The sequence below is a fragment of the Coenobita brevimanus genome, chromosome 25 (genome assembly GCF_032717465.1).
Source record: "Coenobita brevimanus isolate Jiangsu-jjx chromosome 25, ASM3271746v2, whole genome shotgun sequence".
In the NCBI taxonomy this organism is placed as follows: Eukaryota; Metazoa; Arthropoda; class Malacostraca; order Decapoda; family Coenobitidae; genus Coenobita; species Coenobita brevimanus.
Genome location: NC_136978.1, coordinates 24,159,788 through 24,172,565, shown reverse-complemented (window position 1 = coordinate 24,172,565; position 12,778 = coordinate 24,159,788). Strand labels below are relative to the sequence as shown.

The 12,778-nt window shown below is 41.0% G+C and overlaps 1 protein-coding gene across 1 annotated transcript in view; it reads left to right on the top strand.

Annotated features, from left to right (window-relative positions):
- Nucleotides 1-11,213, top strand: part of LOC145393781 (type-2 ice-structuring protein-like) — a 260,566-nt gene extending 249,353 nt beyond the window's left edge. Inside the window, exon 5 of the mRNA XM_080267830.1 lies at nucleotides 10,738-11,213. Coding sequence (XP_080123956.1) covers nucleotides 10,738-10,876 — 139 coding nt within the window. The 3' untranslated portion in view covers nucleotides 10,877-11,213. The remainder of the gene's footprint in view (nucleotides 1-10,737) is intronic.
- Nucleotides 11,214-12,778: the final 1,565 nt, after the last annotated feature.

Below are 12,778 nucleotides of genomic sequence, written 5' to 3'. Positions count from 1 at the left end.
ACTCGCGACCCTATCGGACCGCTCAGTACTTTCATATTAGAGCTGACTTTGAACCACTCACTTTGGATCAAGTGCTTTGCAGCCCGATAGGGCTATAAAATAGCTCAAGAGAACTGTTTCTGAACAGGAACCACAACTACTACCACCACCAGCAACAACACAGCTACTACCACCACCATCACAGCTACCACAATCAATATCACAATTATCACAGATACCACTATCACCACCACCATCATTGATACCACCATCATCATAGACACCACCATCACTATCATCATAGATTCTACCCCCCACCACCACTATCACAAACACCACCATCATAGATACCATCACCACCACCACCATCACAGATGCCATTACCACCAGTACCACCACCACCACCATCACAGATGCCATTACCACCAGTACCACCACCACCACCATCACAGATACAACCACCACCAACACCATTACAGGTACCACCAGCACCATCACAGATACCACCACCACCACCACCATTCACACATACCACCACCATCTCCACCACAATCACAGGTACCATCACCACCATCAAAGATACCACCATCACCACCACCACCACACATACCACCACCACCACCATCACAGATACCACCACCACCATCACAGATACCACCAACACAGATACCACCACCACCACCACCATCACAGATACCACCACCACCACCACCATCACAGATACCACCACCACCACCACCATCACAGATACCACCACCACCACCACCATCACAGATACCACCACCACCATCACCATCACAGATACCACACCACCACCACCACCACCATCACAGATACCACCACCACCACCATCACAGATACCACCACCACCATCACCATCACAGATACCACACCACCACCACCACCATCACAGATACCACCACCACCACCACCATCACAGATACCACCACCACCACCACCATCACAGATACCACCACCACCACCACCATCACCATCACAGATACCACACCACCACCATCACAGATACCAACACAACCACCACCATCACAGATACCACCACCACCACCACCACCATCACAGATACCACCACCACCACCACCATCACAGATACCACCACCACCACCACCATCACAGATACCACCACCACCATCACCATCACAGATACAACACCACCACCACCATCATAGATACCAACACAACCACCATCACAGATACCACCACCACCATCACCATCACAGATACCACCACCACCACCACCATCACAGATACCACACCACCACCACCATCACAGATACCACCACCACCACCACCACCACAGATACCACCACCATCACCACCATCACAGATACCACCACCACCACCACCGCCATCACAGGTATGATCACCGCCACCACAGCTACTAACACCATAACAGCTACCACTCCACCATTACAGCTACAACCACCATCATCACCACACTTACGACCACCACCATCACAGCTGCCACCACCATCATCACAGCTACCACCAAGACGAACACCACTACCAGTACCACAGCTACAGCTGTCATCACTACCAGCACAGCTACCACCATTTTCTGTTGAATAGAATTGTCTGTTCCTAGCATGAGTGAAGAAACTGACCGGGGTGTAGATTCATCCCTCCTTCCTTTCTGTCTCTCTATGTTTTTGTAGACATATGACGCTCCATGGAAATGCCCGTCGCCTCTTCAGCTTGCACGCACTTTACCACCAATAGCGACATTTATTAGGATCCGGGACACTCCTTCGGAAAATATCAATCGAAATGAAATTGAAACTGGCTCATTTTGGGCCCACTTCCAACCATCCTGCTGTTTCATCAGAATCCTTTTTCCGGTTTTGGCTGGCTACACCACACACACACACACACACACACACACACACACACACAAGATTATAGAATATTAGGTGCTGAGGTCAGCTGTCCAAACATCGATCTCCCTCCCCCTCCCTCTCCTCCTTTCGCTAAATCTTTGTTCGCACTGTAGTGTTATGGTAAGTGCATTTTGGGTAATGGGTTCAACTGTTCCGAAGACTGTATTTTCGATTAGGGGTAGTCTAATATTTTAAAATACAGACAATAACATCTTTTGAGAATATCGTGTAGAGTGTTTTCCTGTTAATGAATTACGCGTCATGGCCAGATGTCCTGTTAATACTGAGGTATAGTAGTTACATGTGTACCAGTTTCAGTGTTTCAAATTTACGCCAGTGAGAGTCGGCATGCAAGCACAAGACATCAAGACAGGTTCTTGTTCACTGTGTGAGCCAGCTCAGTCAAAGGCCAGTTAAGGGTTCACTGACAAGGTATAATCAATGTCAAGGCTTTCTACTATTGGCAACTCACGGAGGGTATGGGAACTGGTAGGGGAGGGGTAAGTGCTCGAACAGTCGACCAGAATTTTTCAACACGGACTTAATCTGCACATTATGGATTGGTTAAATCACATTTATATTGCTAACGATACACTTCCAGATTATGAGGCGTAGAGATGAATTTTGTTTCATGTTTCTGAGTCTATTCACCTTGCATGTATATCACTAAAATTTTTAACCTTATATATACATACATACGATATATATATACATACATACGGTATATATAGACAAATACAGATATAGATAGATAAACAGATAGAGAGCTTTATAGATACAGATGGATAGATAGATACATATACCCACATGTCAAATTCCATGATTCTAATGGGAAATCGGCCGCATTTTATTAGGGAACAAAATCCAGTTTCCTATTATTTCATTTAGGCGCCAGTATATCACTTTATTTGGGCGCTAACATATCGTTACTTCTGCGATATCTTATCCTTCATTTTGGCGCTATTGTATAACCTAACCTAACCTAACCTAACCTAACCTGCAAAGTTCAGTCCAGAATGGACATGTAAATTGATTACATATTCAGTGAGAATGTACACTATTTTTATTTAACTCAGACTTTTAGATATTTAATATACAGTATTCTAATTGGTGCGTGTAATAAATTGCTCAATATCATTTTTTTCTTTGTTGTTTGTATTACTCGTATCTTAGCAAAGGATTACTTAAAATGGTTATGACTCGTTCAAGCTGGTTATTGGTAAGGTTTTAAGATAATCTGTTTTATTTCGGAACCAAATACAGTTTAACCTCAGCACCTGAATGAAGTTTAATGTGGCGCCCAGTTGAAATATATTTTATTCAAATGAAATATCAATGCGCCCAAATGAAATGCACTGGGGGAGTCATTAACACCAGAATCCATTAATCAACTCCTAAACATAACTTTAAGGTTTATCATTTAAATAAATGTTTACATCTGTTCCGGACTTTACTACTGTATATTTTAGGTATAATATTTTAGATATACTATTTTCACAATTATTTTAATATTTTGTGAGCTGAACAGTGACTGCACCAGCATCTGAGTCTGTAAACAGCTCACATGGGCACCTCGTAGGTATATGTATCAATGTGAAAATAATAACATTGTTATGATATTTATTTCGAAGCAGAACCAATGTCGCGCCGACATTGTTATATAGTTGTCGTGAGCTTAGGATAATCTGCTATAACATTTTGGCAAAGCATTTTCTCAATAGGACTTCTTTGCTTGAGGCTATTCACATACTGTAGGCATTTGGGGGGAGGCATTGGCTGAATCAGTAGACAGGAAGCCTGCAATCCTAATGGACCCAGGATCGAATTCCGGCTGGGGCAGGAAACAGTTTAAGGATTTGAACTTCATAAAAGCAGACTTTACCGATCTACCAGAAGACCTGCCGACATGTCGTAAAATTATCCCCTCCAATACCAGTACATTACTCCTGTATGAGACAGCCCTAACATGTATTCAGTATGGACGGTGGGTGTTAGTGCCGAAGTGGTAATATGTGAAGGTGTGTAGGAGGACTGCTGGGTCTTGGGATAGGCTCTGAAGCCTTCGGCCAGAGTCGGATATAGATATATATATATATATATATATATATATATATATATATATATATATATATATATATATATACATATATATATTGTTACGGAACAGAGAAAGATAATGTACACTTTAAGTGAGAATACTAGAAATCACTACTGTCCCGTAAAGTTCCAGGTTCAAAACAAAAGAGTTAGGTAAAATTACAAGTTAAAGTTTAATGCTCAAACTAACAACAAAACATTCAGGACTCACAAGGATAATGTAATGGCAAAAAACAGGTTAAATATATGGTTAACTGCAATAGCCTCTACTAACACGAAATTAGCAAGAGTAAATTTATCTAAGTCAGCCCTGATAAATGACAATACCAGATAATACTCAGTGAATGCAAGATATATTACTACAGATACAAAATATTATTAATAAGGGCTGACAATATGAATTACAAAACCTTACTAGGCCTAAGAATTAACACCTTACGCTACACAGCACAAGAAAAAAATGCAATAACACTTATACTCAAATTACACAGCTGCTAGATGGCTGGAAACTTCCTGAGCATTCACAATAATAACTGTACAGGGGAGGACAGAGATGTGAACAAAATGAGGAGTAGATCTAAGTGGCAATTAATGCAGAGACTGAGCTCATTCTATAGGGGCCGGCAGAGCTTGATACAACTTGTAAGAAGGACGCGCAAATGAAGCCAGAGGGGACAAAGAGTTGACAATCCTGCTCTGAACAACAGAAAGAACGACTTACTCTACTATAAGGGAGGAGGGGGGGAGTGAGGTAGAACACGCTCGTGATCAAACATGCAGCATACTGTACGTTAGAATTACACAAAGGATGATGAAATCATAGGCTATGTAACACCTCCCCACAAAGAAAAAGAAATTTACAAAGGAAATTTCTTATTACTCTAAAACAATCTGTCTAAAGTCTAGATAAGCAATCTGCAATAACATTTTCTTTCCCCTTGACATGCTGTATGTCTAATGAATACTCCTGAAGAAGTAGACTCCATCTTGTCAATCTCTGATTTTTATCTTTAAACTTACTAAGGAATTTCAGTGGGTTATGATCGGTATAAATGACTATGGGGTCAAAACCAGAACACAAATAAAATGAAAAATGCTGTAAACCCAAAATCAAGGCCAAAAGCTCTTTCTCAATAGTTGAGTAGTTCTTTTGAGGTGGAGTGAACTTCTTACTGTAATAAGATACAGGATGTTCAATACCCTGATCATCCTCTTGCAGCAAAACAGCCCCAGCTCCTGTATCACTTGCATCAACAGCCATCTTAAAAGGCTTAGCAAAATTTGGAGTAGCGAGCACTGGCTGACTTAATAGGATAGCTTTAAGTTTGCTGAAAGAGGATTCACAGTTATCGGTCCAGACAAATTTAACTCCCTTTTTCAGTAGGTCTGTAAGTGGTGATACAAGAATTGAAAAGTTAAGAACAAATCTCCTGTAATAACCTACCATTCCCAAAAATCTTTGTAGCTCTTTCCTACTTTTAGGTCTGGGAAGATCACTTATAACCTGAACCTTAGCTGCTGGTGGTGCAACATGTCCATCACCAATTACATACCAAAGGTACTGAACTTTAGCTTGACCAAACTCACACTTTGATAAATTAGCTACAAGATTAGCTTGAACCAAACGCTCAAGAAATTTACTGACATGGCATAGGTGATCTTTCCAGTTGTCACTGAAGATTAATACATCATCAATATAAACAACACACCCTGCCAAACCCTCTGTTACAACATTCATGAGCTTCTGAAATGTGGCTGGTGCATTCTTCATACCATATGGCATTACAGCACATGCAAAAGTCTTTCCTAGTGTTACAAAACATGAGATCTCCCTAGCACGTTCAGTCATAGGTACTTGCCAGTATCCCTTTATCAAATCAAACTTACTTATGTACCTAGCCTTTCCGATCTTGTCTATGCAATCTTCCACGCGAGGGAGAGGGTAAGTGTCTGTTTTGGTTATCTGATTAACACGTCTGTAGTCAATGCAAAGCCGCTGTGACCCACCTGGCTTAGGGACTAGAGTGACAGGAGAACTCCACTTGCTCTGACAGGGCTCAATCATCTTGTGGTCCAACAGGTAGCCAAGCTCCTTCTGGATAAGAGGAACTTTCACGGGGTTCACACGGTAAGGAGGCAGTTTAATTGGCTTTGCGTCTCCAACATCGACATCATGCATCAACACAGTGGTTCTTCCTGGAGTGGCATGGAACACTTGCGGGTACTCCTGCAGTAATGCTGAAAACTCCTGCCTTTCCTCGGGAGCTAGATGAGAAAGCTTAGTCTGGAGATCATTCATGATATCAGGATTCTTCCCCAAACTATCACTCAGGCTCAAGCTGCATGGGAGAACTTCACTTGCAGACTCGGGTGGAACAGCTACAGTGCAGACTGGGTTATTTTCGTCCCGCCTGTGATATAACTTTAGCATGTTGATGTGACAAAGTTGCTTGTTCTTTCTACGATCTGGTGTGGCAATGACATAGTTGACATCACTGAGTTTCTTCTGCACGAAATAAGGACCACTAAACTTGGCTTGAAGAGGTTGCCCATGCACTGGTAGCAGAATCAAAACCTGATCTCCTGGCTGAAAGTGGCGTAACCTGGACTTCTTATCATACCAAGTCTTCATCTTCTCCTGAGCAGCTCCTAAATTCTCTCTCGCCAGCTGTAAAGCAGTGGACAGCCGTTCTTTGAAATTCATCACATACTCCAGCAGGTTGACGTCATCTTCCTCCGACAGCCAGCATTCCTTGAGTAGCTTAAGGGGTCCTCTTACTTCATGGCCAAACAGTAGTTCAAAAGGTGAGAAGCCCAGTGATTCATTTGGAGATTCTCTTGCGGCAAACACAACGAATGGAAGACCTTTATCCCAGTCTTTCTGATGTTCCAAACAGTATTTCTTGAGCATCGATTTGAGTGTTTGATGATATCTCTCCAACGCTCCTTGGGTCTGGGGATGGTAAGCTGAAGACGTGATCTGGGTGATCCCCAACTCTTCCAGAGACTGCTTGAAAACATTTGACGTGAAATTACTTCCCCGGTCTGACTGTACCTCCTTTGGCAGACCAAACTTTGTGAAGAACCCTAGCATTTCCTTAACCACGTTCTTTGCTGAGATATTTCTAAGTGGAATGGCTTCAGGATAACGAGTAGCCATATCAATCAGGGTCAACACATAAGAAAATCCTGAAGAAGTTTTAGGAAGAGGGCCCACAATATCCACCAACACACGGGTGAATGGCGCCTCAAAAGGAGGAATGGGAACTAGAGGTGCAACCTTTTCGGTCTGATTACACTTCCCCACAACTTGACAGATGTGACAAGACTTACAATACCAGGAAACATCCCTGAAGATACCTGGCCAGTAGAAGTGTTTCAAAATGCGTGCCACAGTCTTCCTCACTCCAAGGTGTCCTGCCAAACTGGAATCATGAGCCACTCTAATGATATCCTGCCTACAAACACGAGGGATGACAACTTGATGTACAACCTCCCACTCACAGTCGGCTGATGCTGTTGGGGGTCTCCACTTCCTCATAAGTACTCCTGACTTTATATAATAACAAGTAGAAGCACCAGCTGACCCTTCCTCACTGTAAGCAGAGTTAGCTAGACCTTTCAACTCAGGGTCAGCAACCTGCAACTCAACCAACTCTTGACGAGACAAATTATCAACACTACGGGGTACTGCCTCATCTGGTGAGTGGTTCAAATTAGCAAGAAAAGTGTCAGCTAGGATAACATCATCATCATTATCCTCTAAGTCACCAGTAACTTTAGACTTAGCCCTAGTGACAGCACATGCAGAGAACACATCAGGGACACCACAATCCTGGGCCGCAGCCACTGGCTCACTAGACAACTGAGGAGCTGGACACACTTGACTTCCACCAATATCATTTCCAAGTAAGAAAGTTACACCTGACATTGGGAGTGTCTCAACCAACCCAACCATAACGGAACCATTAACAAAACCAGACTCTAAATTCACTCTGGACAGAGGGACAGAGAAGTAATTATTCCCTACACCTTGTAAGATTACAGTTTCATCAGAGGAATTAACATTAGAGCCTAGAACACTGGTCAGCATAAGGGATTGGCAGGCACCTGTATCACGATATATTTTAACTGATTTCCTGTCATTACTGTCCAGAGGACTGACAAAACCATCAGACAGGAAATTAGCACATGAACTCTTGAGAGTGTCATCCACGTTACTGCTCAAAAGAGGAGCTTCATCATGAGGATTTAACTTACCCCTCAAAGCAGGTTCAGTTAACACAGTTAAATAATTCTGGGAACTCTCAAGGGTGGACACTAGACCAATTGACTGAATATTTAAAGACTCCTTTTTGTTCACATCATGCTGTCTCTTGAAACATTTCTCCGTAGTATGACCAAGCTTACTACAATAAGTACATTTACTTTTCTGAAATCTAAAGGTGAAGCTGGTATTTACTTTCTGAGAAACATCATCTTTATTCTCTTTCCTGTTACCTGTACTCTGAGTAGAGGCAACGTACTTACTCTCAGCTTTCCTTTTTTCTTTAGAATATCTCTTGTGAGTGAGAACATATTCATCAGCTAAAACTGCAGCATCAGACAAATTATCTATTCTTTTCTCATCAAGATATAGGCTTACATCTTTATTAATACACCTTTTGAAGTCCTCCAGCAAAATCATCTGCTTAAATTTGTCAAAATCAGAATCCACATTCTTAGAATTTAACCACTGCTCTAACAGATCTTTTGCATACTCAACATGGGATTGCTTATCTTGCTTATAAGTTGTCCTAAATTTTACTCTATAAGCTTCAGGAACAAGCTCATAGGCCTTAAGAATCAAGCTCTTAACTACATCATAATTATCAGATTGATCCTGAGGCAAAGATGCATAAGTTACTTGAGCTTTACCGGTGAGAACAGTTTGAAGGAGTACTGGCCAATACTTTTTGGGCCAATTGAAACCTGTAGCTACCCTCTCAAACAACTGAAAATACTTTGTTAAATCAGATTCATTACAAGGAGGGACAAGTTTAACATTTTTAGCCACATCAAAATCATCAGAGCTAGATGATCCAGTTCCACCTTGTTTCATGCGATACTCATGGTCTGCCTGAATCCTAGCAAGTTCAACTTGTGCCTGAAACTCAGCCTCCTGAATACGAGCCTGGGACTCCACCTCCTTAGCCTGAGACTCAGCCTCCTTAGCACGAGCCTGAAACTCAGCTTCCTTAACACGAGCCTCCTGCAGAGCTGGCTGTAACTTAGCTATTTCAATCTGCATTTGCTCATTTGGAGGAGTTACATTAAACAAGCTTTTATTAATCATGCCAACAATTTGATCTTTAGAATGATGAGAGTGAACTGCAATTCCCAATTGTTGAGCAACAAGCTTAAGTTCATTCTTTGTTCTGTTTTCTACATCACACACTGTTTGCACATTTGACAAAAAATCTTTGGCTTCATCAAGAGTAGTAATAGTAGACATCATGAATAAATCACAGTCACAAAATATCAAGCAATATCCTTATGATAATATCCTGAATATCCTGGCGAGGTCGCCAAATTTATGTTACGGAACAGAGAAAGATAATGTACACTTTAAGTGAGAATACTAGAAATCACTACTGTCCCGTAAAGTTCCAGGTTCAAAACAAAAGAGTTAGGTAAAATTACAAGTTAAAGTTTAATGCTCAAACTAACAACAAAACATTCAGGACTCACAAGGATAATGTAATGGCAAAAAACAGGTTAAATATATGGTTAATTGCAATAGCCTCTACTAACACGAAATTAGCAAGAGTAAATTTATCTAAGTCAGCCCTGATAAATGACAATACCAGATAATACTCAGTGAATGCAAGATATATTATTACAGATACAAAATATTATTAATAAGGGCTGACAATATGAATTACAAAACCTTACTAGGCCTAAGAATTAACACCTTACGCTACACAGCACAAGAAAAAAATGCAATAACACTTATACTCAAATTACACAGCTGCTAGATGGCTGGAAACTTCCTGAGCATTCACAATAATAACTGTACAGGGGAGGACAGAGATGTGAACAAAATGAGGAGTAGATCTAAGTGGCAAATAATGCAGAGACTGAGCTCATTATATAGGGGCCGGCAGAGCTTGATACAACTTGTAAGAAGGACGCGCAAATGAAGCCAGAGGGGACAAAGAGTTGACAATCCTGCTCTGAACAACAGAAAGAACGACTTACTCTACTATAAGGGAGAAGGGGGGGAGTGAGGTAGAACACGCTCGTGATCAAACATGCAGCATACTGTACGTTAGAATTACACAAAGGATGATGAAATCATAGACTATGTAACTATATATATATATATATATATATATATATATATATATATATATATATATATATATAAACGAATATGTAAATTCTTGAATTTATTAACCAATTGCCTGACATGTAGTTGGTAGCCTCTGATTGGTTGAAACAACTGGGTTTTGGTCGGTCCACTATGGTATGGAGAGGGGCACCCATACAGAAAGGAATATTGCAAGCCGGTCAGACTATTTTTGTATCCCACTGACCCTCTTAACTTTAACATGTTTGAGGACCTGGATGGGATCTGGATGTAACATCGTTATTTGCATGGCATTCTCAGTAAGATCGTCATCCTTAATGACCCTCTTGTTAACGAGAGGCATAAAAACCTAAGCCTTCTTTTTTTTTAAGTAGATTATGAAGTAGTAATTTGCATTCCCAATCACTTCCACAGCTACAAAGCAGAGCCAAGCGGTGGTCGTAATGAGAACTGTGCCATACTGTACTTTCCTGACAAGTACTACACTCACGACATCACCTGCAACCACAAAGCTGCTCCTCTCTGCCAGAAGGACCTTCCATTGATGCCGTAGAAGAACTTGACTTGCACAAAGCACTACACAAAGTCTTAGTTATATACTCGTAAGTTTCATCGTCTGGAGTTAATTTTCACTTTCAAGTGACAGAAAAAAATAATCGCTAATTCAGTCTACTTAGTCTGAGGATTGATTTTCTGTGTCACTGTTTTTATGTCAGATGATTTTGTTCGTCTTAGGAGAGTACCCAAGTAGTGAAGGAGATAATGAAGCCTATATCTGTGTAATGTATTAGTTCGTAAAACCTCTTCTGGGTTGAGGACACTCGTCTGGAGTCAGCAAGGCGGAATATAATGGACATTATTGCAGAGAAGGGGACAGATTTTCAGTTTACAGAGCCAGTACTGTTTTTAAAATATTCTTTTGGAACACATCCTTGAAATATAATTGTGTACAGTCATAAGAAAAACTAACGTTACCCCTAGAAATGTTCGATGCCAAACGAACGTTAGCTGGGCTATGTAGGCGGGTCCTTGCTGTTCGCCCCTCCCCTATCTAGTGTTGCCATATCATAGTCCCATTACAAGAGTTGGAATAATGAGCAAAAATGAGCCATATGGCTGGGAAATATATAGGACGTGTTTGCATTACCCTGAGCGCCTGCCAGGGATTAAAATGAAACTCACTACGTTTATTAGTTTCCTACTATTCAACATTTATCTATTGACTACAACAAATACAATATTTTGAAGGGTATCATCTTGATAGGCATTGACTTTTTTTTTTTTAATGATAGTCTAGCAGGGCTGCACGAGTACATTTGTTTGCTTTTAGATGGGTGGTTAAATGTTTCAGATGGATACTGAGAGTTAATATGGATGGGGTGTGTTAAATCCATGTTATGCATTATGGAGACGTCACAGACTGCACGAGGGGCTATAATCACTCTGCATTTATTATATGTATAAAGCGATACATATCAATATTACACTGAAATTTACTAACTTGGCTTGTATTGGCTGAATTACTATCATACTTTTGGCATGGGTGCGCATACTCATTGCCCGTCAGCATGTATATTGCTGACTCTACACCATTCTGTTGTATTTTTATTTAATGAATTCGGTGCCGGATAATAAAACGTACTCTCTCTATGCACAGAGGCCAAACGATCTAATTATTTTGTATCACCTCTAGCACAAATTCTAATATGTGTCTCTCATAACCGACATTGAGGGTTTGCGGTACAGACTTTCCTAGCCTGTTATTCCACAACATTTCGTCATTCTGTAATAGTGCATAGCTCCGAAGGGTAACTATAGTTTTTCTTATGACTACCACACCTATAACATTCAAGCATATCTCTGAATAACAGTTGCTTTCGCTTCCTTATTAAGGCCTCCTGACACCGACATTGTAAGTGAACATATGATGTAAATTGTTCGACTGCGTACTCGTACGTCAGGATAGTAAATGGACAAAGATTATTTAATATCAGACGGGGAGTGTGATGGAGGAACAGCACAGGAATCATCCAAGGTGGAATTGGAGGAGAAAGTCTGAGCAAAGAGATATGCTTTATCAGTAGAAGAAGTGGCTACAGAACTATCAGAGTAGAAAAGAGGAGGGAAGGATGATGAGGTAGGTAAAGTTGTGAGAAAGGTTTTTAGCAAGGTGCCAGAATGAGTGGGAAGATTTGGAGTTGGAGAGTTGAGAGCATTTAGTAAAAATGAAATTTTTTCTGACGAAGAACAGACAGCACTATTCCGGGCAGAAACGTAAAAAAGATGTGGTTCAGGGGTGGGTTGCCTGCGTATCCTTTATAGGCCCTCTCCTTGTTGAGAACAGCATTAGAACAAGCGTGATTAAACCAATACTTACTTGCATTAGTCAAAGGATATGAGAAAGAAATGTATGCTTCCATGCCCAAGAGAATAACCTCCGAAATGCGCAACGCCC